This window comes from Lathamus discolor, chromosome 5 (assembly GCF_037157495.1).
Source record: "Lathamus discolor isolate bLatDis1 chromosome 5, bLatDis1.hap1, whole genome shotgun sequence".
In the NCBI taxonomy this organism is placed as follows: domain Eukaryota; kingdom Metazoa; phylum Chordata; class Aves; order Psittaciformes; family Psittacidae; genus Lathamus; species Lathamus discolor.
Genome location: NC_088888.1, coordinates 31,817,069 through 31,838,562, shown reverse-complemented (window position 1 = coordinate 31,838,562; position 21,494 = coordinate 31,817,069). Strand labels below are relative to the sequence as shown.

General features: G+C 38.8%; 1 protein-coding gene across 1 annotated transcript in view; it reads right to left on the bottom strand.

Moving 5' to 3' along the window:
• ARID4B (AT-rich interaction domain 4B) overlaps positions 1 to 21,494 on the bottom strand; it is an 87,869-nt gene that overhangs the window by 48,883 nt on the left and 17,492 nt on the right. The window contains 3 exon segments of the mRNA XM_065680248.1: positions 2,667 to 2,757; positions 3,346 to 3,411; positions 8,748 to 8,858. Of these exon segments, the coding sequence (XP_065536320.1) occupies positions 2,667 to 2,757; positions 3,346 to 3,411; positions 8,748 to 8,858 (268 nt within the window).

The following is a 21,494-nucleotide window of genomic DNA, read 5'->3' as shown; positions in this document are numbered from 1 at the left end:
TTAACATAACAGTCTCCTTACATAATGAGAAAGTAAAAAAAACAAAACATAAATCTATCCACTTCAAGGGATAAGCTGACTACAACAGAGGTAAATCTATTCAGAGCTAGGTAGGTAGCCACATTATGTACCCTTATGGTAATCTGCTTGTGGCCTCTTCCCTGCCAGAGGCGTTCTTAATCTTGTTCTGTTACATGAATACATTCAAAAGAAAAGCTTCACCTTCCTGAAAGACTTGTGTGGCCACCATAGCACACATGGCTGTAATGACATTCTAATCTAATGGAACATCCTCAAAACAGTCCACTGAGCAGACATACAGGAGTGTGATACATTTAAGAACACCTACTCTGATACTGTGGGGGCCGTGGGGGGGAAGGCAACTTAATGCAAATGAAACCACTTTGAATTCTGAGAAAAAGCAATGTAATGACAGAAAACTCCAGAAGGAGGCAAGACTACTTTGAAAATGCACAATTCTGAATTTTTAGTAAAGCAAACAATCTTACAATTTTTTTCTTCCCTCATAATAAACAGAGTTAAATGTTAAAAGTATCACTTAAACTTTCTAAAGACATGTTTATATGAATGACAAAACAGTATTTGGCTACCAGGACGGGAACACCTTGAACTTTTTGAGTTTTGACAGCTAAACTAAGGACAGTTCATGTATTTATGTAACTGTGTTATACTAATTTAAAAAGGCTGGGGGCTCTTTGTGGGTTTGGGGTTTTATTTATTTACTTATTTAATTTAGTTCCTATCTTCCTTTGGTAGAAAAGTAGCACCAAAAAAGACATGTAGACAAACTGATGTATAATTTCTATTCAGACAACATCTTATGAACGTAAGACAAACAAAGGTGCTCTTGAAGCAACCTTGCCCATACTTCAGTGTTAGAAGAGTTCTCAAGCAGTCCTAAATAATTATTCATTTAAATGCTACATGTTACTGCTGCAGTGGCATAAACAGTCCTAAGTAAGCACTTCTGGAAAGGCCCTATTTCAGATCTTCCCCTTCACAAGGTTTTTGATCAAATCACAGTAATTTTATTCACAAAATCATTAACAATGCAAGTACTTCTCAACAAGTGCTAGGACAACATTAGGTAACTGCTGATTAAGATGTGTGCTAATTCTGAAACCTGGTAAATGGCAACTACCCCTTGAAGTAGGACTTTCACTTAGATCTGCAAAGTCATCACTGTCTGTAAAGATAATTTCAGTCTCATGCCACTTACTCTCCTGACAAAGATTATTCTAATTAGCCACTGCTAGAGTCACTTCTCTTTCAAAATGCATTATACAGCCAGCAGCTGTGCCACTTACTCTACAAGGTCAATATGCTTTTGTCTACTTTTATCTATAAAATACGGTTTCTGGTCTCAACTCTTACATCTCCTTATTTTCCCTAGTTCAGGATTTTTGATAGACATCTACTTCGATTTACAGACTGCAACTCCATGACACCTACCTATAAAATTTTATCTACATAGACTCCTACTGTATTCTTCCTGCTGAACTGCTAAACCTCATGCTTTCTTAGAAGGACAAACACAGACATACAACAGTTCTAACACCAACCTCACCATTTTATTCTTGAAAGCTCTCACGTCTGATCCACTCCTATGTTACTTACAAAAACACTATCTATAACTTGGTCTCTCCTTTACTCATACATTCTACTTGTCCAACAAGAAAACAGACAGCATTTTCTGCAACACTTCTCTGGAAGGACTTATCTAAACTTGCAGCTCTATTCCTTTCTAAAAGGACTACAATTAGGGAAAGTTAGTCTTCCCCTAGATGTTCAACTTCACTTCATCTGTAACAACCCTTAATATCTCAAAAACAATTAAGTCTTGCTAAGGTTCTTTCAAGACCTGGTCTTCATCTTTCAAGACCTGGTCTTCATCTTTCAAGACCTGGTCTTCATCTTCCCATGTCTCAGGTCCTTCCCAAGGAAGGGAGTATGTAGTTTCTTAAGAAACTATGAATCTCCTTAGTACCCTTAAGACTAACAGAGATGGAATATATATTTTCATTCTACAGTTGAGCAGTTTTCCAAGACAGACTGATCTACTGGTACACAGCATGAAAGCATAAACCCATATATGTAAAGCCTTTAAAAAATATTATTTTTTTTTCAAAGCTGTATTTGTTTGTGGACATGTGGATGCACCATCTAAAGTCTGAAATGTCACATTAAAAAATAGGGAAAATGAACAGAAAAAGACTTTTTAAAAAACAAACAATGTCTGTTTTTCAGCACTGTTACCAGGGCTAAGCCTGAGAGCAGGGAAAAGTAAGTATTGCAGCTTGTGCTTTAAAAGCACTTTTTTTTTTCCTTAAGTAACTATGACAGCCTATATTACTTCAGAATATTTAACAATAGCATATTAAATATCTAAGAAGCAGTTACCAATTCACTAGGTCTTTATTTGGAGTCCCAATTTCATATTGTTGAGGGGTACACAGTTTCTCATAAAAACCCCAAATAAGAAGCTTATTTTTTTTTTTTTTTGGGGGGGGGGGGAGCGGTTTAAACAAACTTTGAATACCTAAGCACCTCCAAAAAATCTCTCTCACCATGCTTAAGGTATGTCCAGGTCAGAAGCTTATTTTTAAGTCATAAGTTTTATTTAAATACATAACCATTTCTCTTACCTACAGTGTACCAACTTGCATCTGTTAATTTGTTGATAACTGCTTCCTGGTATGTTCCATCTGGATTCTTCACTTCCACAACAGTTCCCACCTAAAATACAAACACCACTTAGCACTGGAGAACTTCTAAAACAAGCAATAAAGTTAACACTTTTGTATTTAGCAAACAGAGAAATAGGTTAGAAATTAACTACACCATGCTTTTCCAGTTTCACTTGAATATATTTGTATCCCACAAAACTTTGTTTCATTCCGCTAAAATAAACCAACTAACTGAGCCGATTATTTCCTGCCAGCAGGTGGGGAACAAGAACCAATCTGAGTGATGTCATCCTCTTCTGTAAGAGCTTGCCCATCAAATCCTCCAGCTGAGTTTTCCAAAGCAACAGTGACCAAAAAACCTCACAGCCAGCCAGACTTTTTAGCTTTAAGGCCAAAAAGAAGAGACTTGCATCAGCTTGTATGCTTGCATCCCCTCTAGCTACAAAGGGAAAAGTTAACATGAAGAATATATTAACTCTAGCTCTGCAGCATTCCCTTCTATGCTTCATGACATTATCTGGTCTGTGTAATAAATAGAACCTTCCACTTTCACCCCACACTGCATATATACATTCATGTCAAATACTGAAAAAGAATGCTTTTTAAATGTTAGCAAAATATAAAACAGATTTATTACCTTTAGAGGACCCTTTATGTGGTCATCCTGCACTTCCACTGTTGAAGAATCATGTCTAAAAGTTACCTAAAAAATATAATTTAACTGATAATCACTTGATACAACTAAGCAGCATAAGCACACACAGATGTCAGTAGACCCTTCTCTTACTCTCACTTTACAGCTAGTCACCATAATTGTTCCACTCACTGAAAACCATTTCATTCATATATTTTAGAAATACGAGGACACAATTTCTTAATCATCAAAACTTTCGAAATATTTATCTTTCAGAAAAGAACCATTACATCTAAAAAGAAGTGACAGTTTACCAACAATGTTTAACAGCTCAAAATGATCTCTGCAGTTCTCAGTGCTTTGAATTGTACTGCTCTAGTACCACACCAAGGAAGGAAAGTTTGAAAAGCTCTGAGCAGAAATAATTTTTTAAGAAACATTTGTATTTCAATGCTCTGAGATCAAACAGTTTTAGCACCCATATCTAACCCCATATCATAAGGGCTTTTGCTGAGTAAGACCCATTTCCCTCAATCACAGATGAAAAATTCACACAAAAAGAAGGTACAGGACACTGCTATCAACTAAAAAATATTAACAAAAAAAGAGCCTTTAAGTTAACGTCAGCCTAGTCTACACACTGCTAGTTAACTGGAAGTAGATGTACAGTTAACTCTATTCTTTCAAAACTGGAATAAGTAAATTCTGTAACTATTTCCCAGGTATTTTCCCCTGGGTTTGGCTGCATATTTAATCATACGCATTCTGTACTCAGGGAAAAAAAAAGGCTGGGAATCCAAACTTACAATTAAGTTATCCGTATTAGATGCTACTGATACCCACCATTCATTTCACTCAAAATTAACTCGGTCACCCTGGAAGTTACAGGGTCCTCCTAGCAATTCCACCTGAAGTTTTACTTCCACACTCAGAGAAATTGAGAAAAATCTGGCATTACATTTGATGAACATAGAGACATCTTATTAACGCATACAAATGATATTCTAATGTTCACCACAACACTTGGTGTACGTACATGAAGGTTTATTTACTGTTCATAATAAGTAAGAATGTAACATGAGATTCAGCGGTGTAACAGTAACTCTCACCTACAACAATGCGACATTCAATCTGAGGACTTGGCTCACAAGTGCACCCAACTCGCTTTTTTGAGTTTCCCTCTCGAAGCACAGAGCAACAGCAAAATTTCCTTCAGCACAACCACACTCTCTAACACAAATTCTCTTACTTAACATCCTCAAGAGAAGCATTTAAAGAGTTTTGCAAACCCTGAAAGGAGCAAACAGCTGAGAACAGCACATACAACCAGGACAAAGGGGCACCTACCCTGACTGGCTGATTAGAAAACAAATGCGCTAAAATGCTTGACTACCTTCCAGGTGCTACATAAAGAAGTAGTCATCTTGCCCATCTCCTGATAGAACCACAATACATACTGTTGCAAAGGTATGCTCTTTTTAGAGCTGCATCATCCAACCTACTGATGACAAATACTTTCTGTCCACCTGACAGACAACATCATACTTTGTCACCTTAAAGCCAGGCACAGGGTTCAGGCTAGGAATTAACTGAGCAAAGACTACTCTTCTGAAGTTCAGCCTGACATGAATTTACTCCTCTCTTTTAGGGGACTTACCTAGAAATCAAAAGTTCAGTTCAGAACCAAAGAAATCAGAAACCTGTGGTCACTGCTGGTTCACATAAAATACCCAGAATATCAATTCTGATTTAGAGACATCTGGTTTTATTTATTTTCTGTAATTCTTACATGCCAAGTGCAAGGTCCTGCACCTGGGTCGGAGCAATCCCAGGCACTGCTACAGGCTGGGCAAAGAAGAGATTCAGAGCAGCCCTGCAGAGAAGGACTTGGAGGTGTTGGTCGATGAGAGAATGAATATGAGGCGGCTTCAGTGTGAGTTCGCAGCCCAGAAAGCCAACCGTATCCTGGGCTGCATCAAAAGGAGCATGAGCAGCAGGTCGAAGGAGGTGATCCTGCCCCTCTACTCTGCTCTCATGAGACTTCACTTGGAGTATTGTGTGCAGTTCTGGTGTCCTCAACATAAAAAGGACATGGAACTATTGGAACAAGTCCAGAGGAGGGCCATGAGGATGATCACCTCCCGTATGAAGACAGGCTGAGAGAGTTGGGGCTGTTCAACCTGGAGAAGAGAAGGCTGCGTGGAGACCTCATAGCAGCCTTCCAGTATCTGCAGGGGGCCTGTAAGGATGCTGGAGAGGGGCTCTTCATTAGGTACTGCAGTGACAGGACAAAGGGTAATGGGTTAAAACTTAAACAGGGGAATTTAGATTGGATATAAGGAAGAAGTTCTTTACTGTAAGGGTGGTGAGGCACTGGAATCAGTTGCCCAGAGAAGTTGTGATGCTCCATCCCTGGTGGTGTTCAAGGCCAGGTTGGACAGAGCCTTGGGTGGGATGGTTTAGTGTGAGGTATCCCTGCCCATGGCAGCGGGGTTGGAACTAGATGATCTTGAGGTCCTTTCCAACCATAACTATTCTATGGTTTTGTGTATTTCACAGCCAAAAGAAAATCTATCCAAACTCATCAGCCAGCCACAATGCACTACAATGAAAAGTTAACAAAACAAATTGTTATTGTGTATTCCAGAATGTTGTTTTTTTCTTCTTAAAGGATGTCTTGGGGCTTTTTGACTCTTTTAGAGGAGATTTTTCATATCAACAGCTTTTGCTCCTTGAGATAATTTGCCAGTGTGGATCCCTTCTCTCTCAGACAAAGATCATGATTCAGCACATCATCCACCTGTTTAGATTCAGCTGGAATCCCCCTTTCCTTCACCATCCTGAAAACAGTTCTGGTAAGCTCTACACAGAAGATGCTTCACTAATTTCTGTTTAATAAAGACGCACAGTTTCTTTTGAAACTTCTGTGAAGTTGCCCAAATACAAGTGGGTGTGGGTGATGGTGCTAACTGTTTTAGGAGACATTGTCAAATTAAACTAGCTAAAATAGGTCTCTAACAAAAACTGTAACAGATCCTATGAAGTGGATTACCACTCTCCTAACACTGAAAGTCTTGCCCATTAGTCAAGCATGTTCTGCCTTCCACACTTCTCACAGGCCCAGGCAAATCTTAAGTTTTATTGCTTTCCATGCCAAAGTGTGTAAAACTCTGTAACAGGTACACAACCTGTGAAAGACTGCTGAACTGTGAAATACAGTACCTATTGCTACTGAAACAATAAACATGCAGAACTTGCATTAAATTGAATAAAGGTATTAAATTATACTGCTGATGGAAAAGTTATTATGAAGGTATCCCTCAATATATTCTCGGAAGAACATTTCATTAGAAGAAAGCAGGTAAAAGGAGATGCAATTAAGTGTATTTTACTTGCCCAAGGATGACATGATGCACGTTGACAAAATTTTGTTGACATCCTCCTTTCTCAATAGAGCATCAGTCATAAAACTTAAATGAAAGCTTTAAACTAAAATGGATGTCCTGAAGTTAACTGACTTTCCTTTTTCTTTAGTAGTTCTAGGAGAATAGGGCATAAAACATATTGGGACCAGAAGAAACTCTTAAACAAGTGGAAAATAAATGCAGCAGGCAAACTACTAAAATTTCAAAGTACACCTGATAATAAGAATCCTGGTTAAGAGCCAACACTGTGGTAAGTCTGCATGTGCCAGGAAGAGCTGAAAAGATTTTTAGAAAAAAACCAAGGGGTCACTGTTAAGTTTAGGGAAAACATGTTCCTGCTGGAGCAAGGACAACGTCAACAGATACTGTTCCAGCACTTACACACAAAAAACTCAACCACAAATCGTATTACTCTACAAAGCAACAACAGTACTGGGGCTTAACTGCCCTATACAGTTAAAGCAAAGAAACACACAAACTTGAATCCACAGGGCTTTAGGAACAGGCTCTACAAACAACTTGCAGTAAAGATTCTATTCCATTTCAAGATCTTCCTATAAAACATAGCAGTGACCAAACTGCAAGTAATAAACCCATAAGAAAATAGTTATCAATTAATAAGTGCAAGTGGCCATCTAAGAAGGTGGTTTGAAAGCCCTCTGAAGAGCTGAAAGCAGTTAAGATTTCACTAAACACAACCTAAATTTCACTAAACACAACATAAATTCTTGTATCTGTTTAATCAGTTAAATACTGACAACAGCTAACAGTCGCTTAAACTCAATGGTACTGTAAAGCACAGACCAGATGATGCTGTTCAGAGCTATGAAAGATCACTAATTTGCTTTAAAGACTTTTTGAAGATTCCAGATTTAAGACTAACCTTCATGTTTACATTATTATCAAATAAGAGACAATAGTGCTTCCAACCAGGCCTTTTGGAGATAGCCTGTGCTGTCCCCCATATACACTACAGGCAAAAATCAGCCATAGCACAACAGCAAACTCAAGTAATGCACGACAGTTCATAATGGTGACTCTTCTGTAACAGGTTATCACCACTCACGATTCATGCATTTTCACTTTTATTTACAGTAGATAAGAAATATACTCCACCACTACAAGTCTGTTGCAGAGCAACAATCTAATTTATGTTTCATAAATGCTTCTGAACCTTGCTCTTGTTGCATTTCTGTATGAGGTTAAGAAGCACAGCAGAAAAATAGTACCTGCTCCCCCACTACAAGCTTTGAGGGCAACATTATCCAAACAGAAATAAGGCCATTCCCCAGTGTAGACTTACCATATAATGAAAACAAGCCAAACAATGTTCTCTTTATTTCTAGAAACAATACCTTAAATTTCTAAGGGATGTTTAAATCTCTTACGTTCCCCCCTTGATTTTCTTTTTTTGTATTGCATGTGGCTTATATTGATTGATTCAGTCATTGACTACTCATCATAAAGATTAGGTGAGGTCCCCTGATTGCTATTCTGCAGAACTCAAATATTCCAAGCCTTTGCTGGAGGGCAGCAAGTTTTCATCCTATTCCTGAAGCATTATCTACTTGCTACTGCTAAATGGCAGAGACCCATATTCCTGAAGTAAAAATCCATATTAAACCTATATTGAGGAGGTTTAGCTATTTTCTAATAACATTCAACCATAAGCCTACATTTGTCATATTCTGATCAATTACTTTAAGGTCAGCCTATGGCACTGAAGGCCACAAATACTGAATACAAGCAGATGAAAAAAAGCAGTGAAAGAAAGAGAATGTATTTAATTACATGTAGGTGGGCAGAGCACCTCCCCTCCCAAAAAAGGTAAGTTTAGTGTTATTTCAAAGACTGCACTGCCAGCCTTCAAAGAAAGGAAAGCTGTCTTGAAACTGTAAAGAAGTTTCATGTTGTGCCATTTTGAACATTGACGACTTTTTTTCCCCCACACAAAAAAGCGTCTGCAGGAAAACCACATACCTTGACTTTGACAAGTCTTTTTGCTGTCTTGATCTTGGCTTCACAGAAGGCTCCTCTATACTTTGCACTCACATCGGTGCCCACTGTGAGATAGGGAGGCTCATCAATGGCCTGGAACAGAAAAGAAAGCAACTGGGTTTTAATTGCTAGCCACTGGCAATATAGCTGTCATGGTCTCACTAGTTTTTGTGGACAGAGCATTACAAACAGCCCAATAAAACTTAGCATATGTACATCACCGCAGGAGAAACATAGAACACAACACTAAGCTCATGCAGTGACTACCATAAATATAATAAACTGGTATCACAGCTGTCTGCAACAAGAACCACATAAGCCTCCAACCTCTGCACCATCTGAAGGCACAGAAGATGACCAGTTCTGCTGCAATAGTGAAGGTCAACAAGTGTTCTACCTTCTCCTTTAATTGCCTCAAGATCTAGCAAGTCTCATGAAGGCCGTGGTGATTTCCCTCAGATAATTAAGGTTCATTTTCACTAGTAAGTAGAACAACTTTGAAGACACTTTGCTTTTTCCACTTTTGAATAAAGAAAATTACATAGGTAGGCACTCAAGATAAGACTAGTCTGAGGGTAAGACAGTAGCAGTAGGATAAATACACAACAAAAGTGAAGGACCCAGACAAAACACAACATTCTGTAACAAGCAACAGAGGAACAAGCTATACCCAAACAAGGAAACATGAAATAGGAGGGAAACAAAGTTTTCAGGGGTTAGGAGAACATGGGCCTGATCAGTCTGCAGTGAGCTCAGGAAGGCTCTGCTCCTCTCTCATACAACCTCGCCTAGCATAATCTGGGGAGGAGATTCTAGATATCTGAAACACCTATCACTTCACAGAACATGGGTCAAAAGAGAGAAGGCAGGAGGTGACAAGCAACAGGAGCAAGGTACATTTCAAAGAGCTGCAAGCCTCCATGCAGCCCAAAACCAAAGCTGGGTTGTGTAAGCCCACATCATGTTTCTGCACTCCTACAGATTCAAACACAGCTTACAAGAGGCAATTCTGGCACATCCAGGCTCTCTGTGGGAAGAATACAGAGATAATCTCCCTCACAGGTCTCAGAGCTACTGTTTGATACAGAGATACTCAGCATCAGGTAATTCCCACTGGCTGTTTTCAGCTCTAATACTTCAGAAGTAAAGGCATGCCAGTATGTACCTGAACGCTTTGATGAATTATTTTCAGAAACAGAAGTTGTGCAAAACTTGAAATTGAAAGTTATGAGATGCTAGTGTTAATTCTACATTAATGTTTTACCTTGATTCTGTTCAAGCCTACCTCTCATTTCTGTTAACAGAATATATTTCAGAGTACTAGGAAACTCTTACCAACATGCACTTGTTAAGATCATCAGAAATACGAATGTTCTAATGAATCACTCCCTCTCTGTCTCTGCATGCATGGTGCGTAACCACATGCAGAGTAGTAGGATATGCTGCTCTGGTAGTAACATACCCATGAACATGTATCTGATCCTATGCCAGACTTAACAGTAAAACTCAACTGAGATTAATGAGGTTAAAGAGTGTTGGGATTCTGAAACTCACTCCCTCCTTGCTTGTCTAACAGTACTCTCAGTAAAGTGTACTAAGTAGCAGCTGCTTCACACAATATAAAGCTGAAGAGGGAAAATAGTGACTCTTGCAAAATCAGTAAAGGTCTAAGAGGGGAGCATCCTCCCAGCTCTCCCCAACGCTTTAGTGAAGAAACTCTTTCATTGGTTCCAGCACAGCCAGTAAATCTTTCATGCCAGTCAATCTTCCGAACTTAAAGTATGGAGTATGAAGATTACATTTAAAAGACAGACAGATCCCAGAAGGGCTCACAGAAATGCACATACCTACAATTCCTCTAAAAACAAACACTTCAAGAGCTCGTTGTGTCAGTATTAGTCTATACCTCTCTGTATAACAAATCAAATTCATAATTCTAGGTTTGACTTACAGAAAAGAAAGTATGCTTTTTCTTCCCTACAATACTGGGAACTAAGACAGTCTGAAGCTTACATCTTCACCTTTTTGGAAGCTTATGGCAGAGGAACAGGCAAGTCAACAATCAAACTTTAAACCAGAATTTTAAGTTCTTATTAAGAGTATAAACACCAATATCAGTAATTACATTATCACTACTCTGGCTTATTTTTTAAAGCTTCTCCCAAAAAATAACATTCATTTGAAGAACGAACATCTGTAAGAACTGATTTCTGTTACTACCATGGAAGTTACTTTCAATCACTAGCCTAAACCTCCTGACGTTGCTTTTACAACAGCGAACTCCTTTCCCTGGAATTAGTTAATCCGTACCACTGTAAATAGAGTAATTTCAAAGAATAGCAACCATATGGGCCATTTGCTTACCACTGTAAAAACACAGTACTGGCTTTTGAGAAGAAATTTTATACTAATGAAATGCATTTCTGTAATTACCACTATGACTCATTATGTATTTTTAAATAACCATACAAAATCTTCAGTGGATACAACTTTTTGAAATCGCATTATTCTGGTGAAACACAAACTATGTGGGCTTTTTTACCCAAATCACTTGACTGAGATTATCAAAATACTTCCCTCTGACTGACAGCATCAGTGGAATGTGGTAAATTAAAACAACTAGAAAGATGTGATGCATCACAGAGAATGCAAACTAGAAAAGTAAACAGCAGTGATCAAAGTCTGGCATTAATTTCGAGTAGTCCTTGCCACAACTTTGTCATTTTCACGAGCTCTAAATGAGTCACCTGTTCTCAAGTAGGTTTTACTCAATCCCACCAAAATTAGATAGAAATTAAAAATAAGTATACAGCTATTTTTACCTGTTATCCCTTCTCTGCGTTGTGCTTACATCATTTAATAGACATCCTTACACTAAGGGTGAATGTGTCTTTGCCTATTTAATTCTTACGTGCTTTGGCAGGATTTGTTTTTATTCTTTCTTTGTTGTTCAGTGCAGGATACCAGAAATAAAATAGTATGTTAAAATGCAGCTAAAATCTGAAAACATAATTCAGTAATCCTCAGAAAGATGTTACACGTATATTGAAATTATCTTAACAAGAAGCACTGCAATGACCTTTAAGGGGATGGGGGAGACCCAATGCTGGACAACCCTAAAATAAAAAAGTTTTCAGATCTTAAAATTATTAAAGGCTTCATTTTGAGACTACTGTACTAGTCTTACATATTGTTTTGCCCAAATCCCTAGGCTGTAGTCTCAAACTTCATTTTATTTTAAACCAAGGAAAACTGAATTTGCATTTACATTTTGCGTCTGGACGCAATCTTCTGCACTTTATAATTTGTAAAGAAGAATCGTCTTTTCAGTGGGATATCATAACATCATCAATCAACTTCTGCTCAACAGAAAAGCTGAGAAGTATGCCCTGCACACACCATCATTAATTTATAATGAGATCATGAACTTCATTCATTCAGAGCAGCTTCAACATACACCGCAGATATCCCCTCTCAGTATTTCTACATCTCTATGCTTTCTCAAAAACATCCATCAGTTCACAGAAGAAGAAGAAAGGGAAAAGTTGAAGTTGATGGTAAAATGATGGCAATCTCTACATCTGCTTTTTATGTAAATTTTTAAGTACTGCAGAAGGCTGGTATTTAAGATCCTCATCAAAACCACCCACCAGGCGCTTACATGGGTGATCACCGTTTTGTCTTCAGTAATGATCAGGCTACCATGAGGAGAGCTGGCTCTGCCAGGTGACAACGGGAGATGGGACATCCTTCTCCACACGGAAACCGGGGAAGGGCTGTACCGGAGGCATCGCTCCCGCGGGACTGTGGGGTGCAGCCTAGCCGGGGGCACTGAAGGGCTGTTTTGGAAAGGGGCTGGCGCAAGATTCTCCAGCATTTGCTCCAGTGGAGCGCTGACTACTGAAAGCTGAACGCTACCCGCTGCGCACAGCTGGTTCAATGCTCTGGCCTCGCAGTGATTCCGCTTAGCTCCTTAGGGACACTCACTGCAAGCCGCGCCTGCGAACGCACACGAGCGGTGAAGTGCCGGCCGGGACACTGCCGCTTTAAGAGGAGGGGCCCGGGCCGGGAAGCTGCCAGAAGTTTCTTTCTGCCCGAGCCGGCGAGGGGCCCTGCCGCCCGCGCTCCCCGAAGGCGCGCAGGGCTCGGGCAGCTTAGCGCGGATTGCCTTGGCTAAATTTGTCCCCTTAAGGCGATTGCCGGGCAAAGCTGCGCGGAAGCACTCTCCGCAGCCCGCGCCGAGCTGAGGGACGCCGGGCGGCCCTGCGAGCTTGCGGCTCCACCCGAACGGCGCTAAGTGCGTGTTCTGTTGTACACCCCACATCAACACTTAAAACCCAATTTTAATACTGCCTGGCTTTCCCTCGGGTGAGAAAAAAGGCATAAAAAGAAAAGGGTTTCCTGCAGTTTTGCGCTGTCCGTTAGGTTAGCCAAATTAACGGGCACCTGCCATACTACTGCTGAATTCTGTTTTATTAATAGCAATAAGGATGAATAGTTTCTTTGCTATCTCAGTTCACAACTGCTGTGGACGAACAGGACTTTGTACAGGCAGCAGGGGCTGCCGCAGCTGAAAAGCTGTTTTCCCCCTGAAATAAGGAGCAGTCTCTAGGTGACCAGTCAGCAATTTCCACTAATTCAGTGGCTGAATTTTGTTTGGCAGGCAAGGCAGGCTGCTGGAAGGGTTCTGCTCCAGCCTGCGAGGCCGATTATGCCTGGAAGGTCTAATAAATGGCTGGAAGCCCACATCATAAAACAACCCGCACATCTTCTGCATTTGGACATTCACATCGGCATTAATAGGTCTGGCCTCCAACGTGTGAGCAAGGAAACACACAGACCCTGCAGAACACGGAATAAACACTTTAACGCTGCAGTCTAAACCGGTAGCGTCAGGCTTTTTCATACCTTTTATGGCTGCTAAAAGGGTCAGTTTGCCATTTTTTCTAGACATTGAGATATTTTCCATCTACGTGGGATGAAATCATCCTCGCACTTTCTCTGTCAACTGTGCTGCACTGCTGTATTCAAAGTCCTTTGTAAAGTCTGTCATGCTGTAACAACAGCTGATAAAAACTGCTTTACATTGTCCTTTGCCTTATAAGCCTGTCTAATACAGCGTGTGTGAATTTATTATTTCTATCTCCTTATCTGTATTTCCTCTGCACCACACACAGGATGTTCCAAGTAAACCACATGAAAACAAGATTAAATATTCAATCTAGAAACACAGCAGACATAGTTAGTAGGAAAGCCTGCAGAACTGCTTTCAGATCCATATGCAAAGTGGAAACTGGGCCTGTACCTTCACTTTGTCTTTCATATCTACAAAGTTTGAAAAGCCAAGATTACAGCTTGTATTAAACATTCAAAATTCAATGTTTATTTATCCTACAAGACTCTTGAGTCAAGAAAATAGTGAAACATTTTCAAGCAGCAAAATGAAACCACATGAAAAAACCTACCACCCAAACAAAAAACCCACAAGAAACCCCAACAACCAATCAACAGCCCCACAACTACTGAAAAGGACAGACTGATTTTAGGTTTTAAATGGAAATTTAACATCTGCTTATTTTCAATAACCAAAGTTTAGGAAACGCTTGTTCAAGATTCAAGATCCCCCACCCCTGCCAGGCATCCAAATTCCTGTGTTTAAGAGAAATATTATAAGGCTTAGCATCTGATTTTTTCTCATCCATTCCATGCAAGAGGAACAGTTGCAAAACCTTCTTCTGCCATCTATAGTGATGTGAAGTATTTCCAAAGGAAGTGTTTCCTCATGGCTTGCACACATTCCATAACATCAGATGGAAGAGCCCAGTTTGCCAGCAGAACCATCCCATACATACTTGACAATTCCAATTACAGTCCTCAGTCCCACAAATTAGTGGGAAAACCCATCAATAACAGCCTATTCTTCAACCTCAAACCCAGCCAGATCGTTAAGTCTTCTAATGAAGGGCAAAAGTTCCACATAACCGGTAATGTAAACTTGCATTCCACCCTGCAGAATTAGCAGCCACCTCAAAGCCATTCCACAGTGTTTAAGAAACCTTTGGGGCAACAAAGGCTCAAAAAGACTCAATTTGCAAAAAAATATATATATATATTTTTTTTTAAACAAGAGTAAATCCAACATCTCCTACACAAGTTCTGATTCCATGAAGAACTGTTTCCATGAAAATAGGTAAAAAAAACCCTCAAACAATTAAAAAAACTTTCTCTCCAATTACAAAGATATTTTATTTATATAAGAATTATTAACTTAAATATTTTCAACTACAGTAAGTTCCACCCAATAGCACAGATCTGCCCACACACTGCAGTCTCTCCATAAACTAAATTGCTGAGTGTAATTAAGAGTATAAGATTTTGCTTACAGCTCAACCTGCTGTGGTTAGGACACTCAACTTTACAGTAATAGCAGACATCTTCAGGGAAAAAAAACAAACCCTATTACTATAGCATATTTAATATACTTAATTTGGCAGACAGTATATTTATAGTTGATTTCAAATACACTCCTCATGTATATTCAGAGTGACAAAGAAGATGAAAACCTTCCAAAACCTTTCTACAAACCTTATGTTACTGAGACACATAACTCCTCAGAGACAAATGGAATATCTGAAGCAAAGACCAAAGCCCCTAAGATAAAAAACTCCTTTCAAAAAGTAAATACATTGGCTCATCTTCTACCTCCCAGAAAGGACACCTCAACAGGAAAGCGAAGGAATTTTTCTTTAAACTTCCCAACTACAACACAGACTGAAGGGCAGTGAAGTTTTTCATACAAAAAGGCTATGACAAGAAAGCCCAAGAGTAACTGTGCTTTCAGCAAATTTTCTTCTGGCTGAAAAATCAGATTTTAGCTTGATATTTTTGTTTGTTACTGTTGTATATTTCAGGGAAAGGCAAAACTAATAATTTTGAAATTTCTGAAGGAAAATGGTTCAATTTTATCAACCTTTGCCCACAAATCAAAATTATAGTAGGAGCATCATGATCAAACAGAAAGTAAATTAAAAGGGGGAGGAGGTTTCTTGTAATGAAACCTACTTCAAGTGTCACTTGAAAATCCACAGGAAGTAACGCCTCACCAGTCTTATAAGCAAACGTTATACAACACATCATTGTGGCAAAAACGTTACCTCCCCATTCCAAGCTGGAAGTTGCCAGAACCTAGTGGACAGGTGTCTGGAAATGCTAAACCAGCTTCTGAAATCTTAAGTGTTTTCTACAGGTGCAAAGAAGATACCTCTGTTTCTGATTATCCAGTTAGAGCAGTGTAATGTGTAGCTTTAAGTTCTTAAATATCTGAAAAGGTGCAAAAGCTGATTTTCCACTCTGAGTAAAAAATAAGCTATGTGGAAGGGATTTGTAGGTTCTACAATCACAAAGGACCAAGTGACCCAAAACATGAGGTTCAATTCAGTATTCACAGGTAATACTTCCTTTATTTAAGGTATCTGTTTTAAATGCAAGATAGTTTTTCATTATTTTTACTTACCTGTGTGAAGTTGAATCTGTATAGAACTGATAATGCCAGGTCTGGATAACTTGCCTTAGTTTTAAAAATGAGCCACAATTCTGTCTAGAGGTGTTGCTTATGCTATGAAAAACTTGGGATGTTTCAAAGCATTGAAAAGAATGATAATGATATGCTTATCTTCTAAATGGACTGGAACAAAGATTATTTGATACTTTAAAAAACGCAAGCAGTCCAGGCTGTTCCTGAGCAAAACAATGAAGTGACTAATACAGAGTTATGTGAAGTCTGAAAAAATAAAAGCAACAATCAGTGAAATTTCAAGGGGGCCCAGGGGGACACCAAAACCAAAATCAACAGTCTTCAAAATAATTTGACAATTCTTTGGCAATATTTCTAGTTCCAGTCCAAGATAGTTTAATGATTGTTTTCTGCTTAGTAAGTCCGTTCTACAAAAATTCAGTGTAACAGTATTCAGAACAGCAAAATCTATAGTATAGATGTGAAGGGAATTGTTTGTATTCTACATCAAATCTATTCTAGATAACTGATGAAAATACTGTCATCTATGGTTGGCAGAAAAAGATAGTATTTTTAGATACTAAAGCTGGTAGCAAGAACAGAAACAGTGAATAGAAGTTAAAATCAGATTAAGAGTTTTTTCATTGGAATTGTAGTACATTGAGCTTTATTTTACTACAATCTATTTTAAAAAATTATTTTCTGTTGTGTAAAACTTCAGAAGCAAATGCGTACTAAGTTGAAAAACTGGACCTTAGAGAAGAAACAAAAACAAAACCCCAAACCCCAAAAACCTTGAACCATCACTGCCTTTTTTGCAAATACAAAAGAAATCTTCTTGCTTTCATTTATCTCCATACTTAGTATAAGACTTTCTAAACTAATTATTGGGAAGGAAGAGGGAGAAGGATTTATTTTTATTCCTAGATTAAAATTGAAAGGTAAAGCTAAAGGGATGACATCCTAATTCAAAATCCCTCAGCAGAATCATAGAATCATAGAATAGTTAGGGTTGAAAAGGACCTCAAGATCATCTAGTTCCAAGCCCCCTGCCATGGGCAGGGACACCTCACACTAAACCATCCCACACAAGGCTTCATCCAACCTGGCCTTGAACACCGCCAGGGATGGAGCACTCACAACCTCCCTGGGCAACCGATTCCAGTGTCTCACCACCCTAACAGGAAAGAATTTCCTCCTTATATCCAATCTAAACTTCCCCTGTTTAAGTTTTAACCCGTTACCCCTTGTCCTGTCACTACAGTCCCAGATGAAGAGAATGAGATTTCTCAAGCGGTGACCCAAGTCAATTCTCTTCCTAGAGCAATGATTTTAAGTCTTACATTGTTTAAACAGGTTGATAAATTTATATTATTTATTTATAAATAAAATTGGTAAAATTACATTCTGAAATTCTAAGCATTTATTTTAAAATGTTATTTTGTACGTTTATATGAAATCATGACTGTAGCTGATCTGCAACTTTAATATCACATAAAAAATGTAACAGAATAACACATGAAAACATTCTGCTAAAAAAAAAAAAAAAATAAAAGTCCTGTGTAGCTTTTTGGACCTATTTTTTGCCACTGTTGTTAACTAGAAGAACCCTAGGGAACTAGGGTACCAGAAATAATATCAAAGCCATATGCAACTGTAAACCAATATGAAACAAAAAAAAAAAAAAAAAAACATAAATATAAACCAAAGTGAAAATACAGCTTTTTTCTTATTAAGAAAGACAGATTATTTAGTAAACTAAGCACAGCTGATCTACACAAAGCTATGCACAAATCCACGCACTCCAGAAATAAGAATATGTGCACTGTGGTTCAAAACCAATATGTGTTTGTAGCAGATAGCCAACTGCAAACAAGAGTCTACTGGAAGCCCAGTAGTGTAGAATGGTTAACTCCATACAGAAGCAGAAGGAATTTTACAGGCCATGCTCCCTTAACTGCTGCCTAGTCATTCAGCGTAAAACTGCTGGCCAGGGACAAGACATTCAGAAAGAACTATGAAAATGAGTTTAGAAAACACCTACAAAGACACTGAAATAATTTAATCTAACCACTTTATCAAAGATTCAGTTAGGATGAATGAGATCCCTGGGAAAAGCAAACAAAAACTTAACTACACATAAAAAGTTATCAAGGCCATTCCTCTCAGTAGGATCATTTTAGCTGTATTATTTGTAACAGATGTCTGTCGTATCTATTCTTAAATACAGGCGTGAATATTCCACACTCTCTGCACACAGCATATCCCAGTGCTTACAGAGTTTTCCATGTATCATCTAAATATTCCTTGCTACTCTTATTTCTTATTAATACTGTGTATAGAGACCAGTGTGATTCTGCTTTGCAGTTTTCAAGAGATTACTCCTTAATCTGATTTCTATAAGAAAAACAAAACAACAAAAACACAAGAAACAAGTAATTTTGTAAATTTTACCTACAGACCATATTTTTAAGACATCCTGTATTTCTATCTGCTTGCCTCTGGAGTTTGATTTATTACCTCAACTATTTCTTCAAGCTGGTGTCAAAAACTGGACGTAGGTATGACCTACTGGACTTTGAGAGAAGCAAACAGATTATTCCACGATATTTTCAAATAATACTCCTACATTCCAGCGTATCAGTTGCCTTTTTGGCAAGACTGTGATATTGTCTTATGGTCCATTTATTTTTTGGCTATTTTTTCCCAAGAACTGCTCCCCAGGGGAGGAGGAAATAGCATGCAGCACGTTCCGGTCTCAATAGCAGTGAACTGTTAATGTGGCACATACCATGCCACGAAACTCAAGCAAGTGATGTTGACTACTGATGGCTTCCCAGCTTAGTCTGTGGGCTGTCCTCAATCCCACACATTAAACCTTAGATTAAAAGGCAGCTAGTGTAAAGTCGTCAAATCTATGTCCTGGGATCCTCGACTTACTAAATAAAGCACCTATCTCACTCCTCCAGAGGATCTGAACAACTGCAAATCCATGACATGACCCACCTTAAAGGAAATGGGATGCCTCAATGAGTCATAAGTGCTTGCCAACAGGTCCTGTGCTAAGCATCCAACAGGTTCTGACCTACTGCATGGAGCGTTCTTACCTAATTCTCCTACTGCCCAGCAGAGAGAGCATCCAGTGCCACATGCCTGTGTCCTGGGTTCAGCAGTAGCAGTCATTTTTCTCCTTCTTAGTAGTTGGTGCAGTGCTGCGTTTTTGACTTTCAGCCTGGGTACAATGCTGATAACACCAATGTTTTTAGTTGTTGCTAAGTGATGTTTCCTCTGACCAAGGACTTTCTGAGTCTCTTGCTCTGCCAGGGAGGAGGGGAAGTCAAGAAGAAGCAGAGACAGGACAGCTGACCCAAACTAGCCAAAGAGGTATTCCATACCACAGCACATCATGCCCAGTATATAAACTGGGTGCAGTTACCCAGAAGGGTTAGATCGCTGCTCGGATGGAGCTACGTATCGGTCGGTGGGTGGTGAGCGGTTGTATTCTCTTCCCTTGTTACTTCCCTTATCATTACTGTCATTGGTAGTAGCAGTAGTGATTTGTGTTATATCTTAGTTACTGGACTGTTCTTATCTCAAACCGTGGGAGTTAAATCCTTTCGATTCTCCTCCCCATCCCTCCATGAGCAAGGGGGAGGAGGAAGGGGGGCAGGTGGGAGGGGGAGTGAGTGAGCGGCTGCATGGTTCTGAGTTAACGGCTGGGATTAAACCATGGCAGCCTGCATGTTCATAGCACAATGCAGTGCCATCGCTCATACTGAGAAGTATCACAAACACCCTCAGGTTAGGTAGCTGCAGTCCCTCACCAGATTTGGCCTACAGTGTCAGACTAACATGTTCTTTCATTGCACAGAGAAGATGCAATATTGCAAGGTTCTTTAATACTGCAGTCTAGAGCATGCAAAAAAATAAAAAAATCCCATGGCTTCAGGATGAGCAGAGCTTTTAGGTTTAGAAAAATGATGTTATTATTCTATATAACTAGTTACTTGAAGAGATCATAAGGATTGAAATAAATATCTGAAATAAAGCCATCTCTTCGAGGCTTTAAATCAACAGTCTTACATGAAAGGAATGATCAAGCAAAGTTCAAAGTAGTTCAGACTAAGCCTAATCTGGCTATAGGTATTCCCACTCATATTCTGAAGCAACAAGGAACTCCCATAATTAAAACAAAATCTTGTGACAAACGCAGCTACAGAACAGGAAATACTTGTGAAGAGTTAGCCATGCTTTTCAAGATTCTATAAATTACCCCATATACTAAACAGCCAATTGAAATGATCAAGAAAACCATTTAATCATTTTCCAGCAAAAGAAATACCAGCATTACCACTTCTGATATGTGCTGATGTGCATTAAAACTCAATTCTTCCACCCCGAGGCACTTGCGTGATGTCTCAAACAGACAGGAAGTATGCACATGGTTTCATCTCTGGTTAGAACACAACTTACTTATCATAATACTAATTTTAAAAATACACTGTATACCACTCAGCAACAATCTGTTCACTTCTTTAGTTTAAAAAGCTCAACTGTTGCAGTCAGTCTCCACTTCCTCTCAACAAATTATCTAGGCCAAAGCTGGCTGACTTGTCCTCATACTCATTGCTGTGAAATCCTGCAATCTTGTGGCTATTATAGCTTTGGGTTTTTTAGCCTCAAAGGCATCCCATTATAATGGATTAGAATTTCATAATGCATTTTTCATAGTACTTACAAAAAAACCTGGTAACATAGCTTGTAGTTAATACAGTTGCTTATTAGATTTCTGAAACTGCAATATTCATAATGGTTTATCTGTTAAAAGGAACAGATGGAATAGCCCTTGAGTTAAACATGGTAGGAGAAGAACAAAAATGGGAGATATTTAAAGAAAAAGGAATATGACTTTCAGTGAGAAATTACTAACGTACACAATTTCTGTGGTATTCACCACCTAAAATACAAAACTACCTGTCTAAGAATCAAGATATGAATGTCCTGATAAACTGTACGAGTTGACAAAATAAATGACAAGCAGCAGAGCATCATAACAGCCTTGAATGCTACAGAACCAATAGGAAACCGCTAAAAATGTTAAGTGCTTGAAGACTTGGTAAAAAAATAACTATATGGCTTCTTCATGCTAGAAATCTAATCCAACAGAACTGTTCTGAACAAGTTACATTCGTTTATTTGTTGTTCTGTTTTTTTTC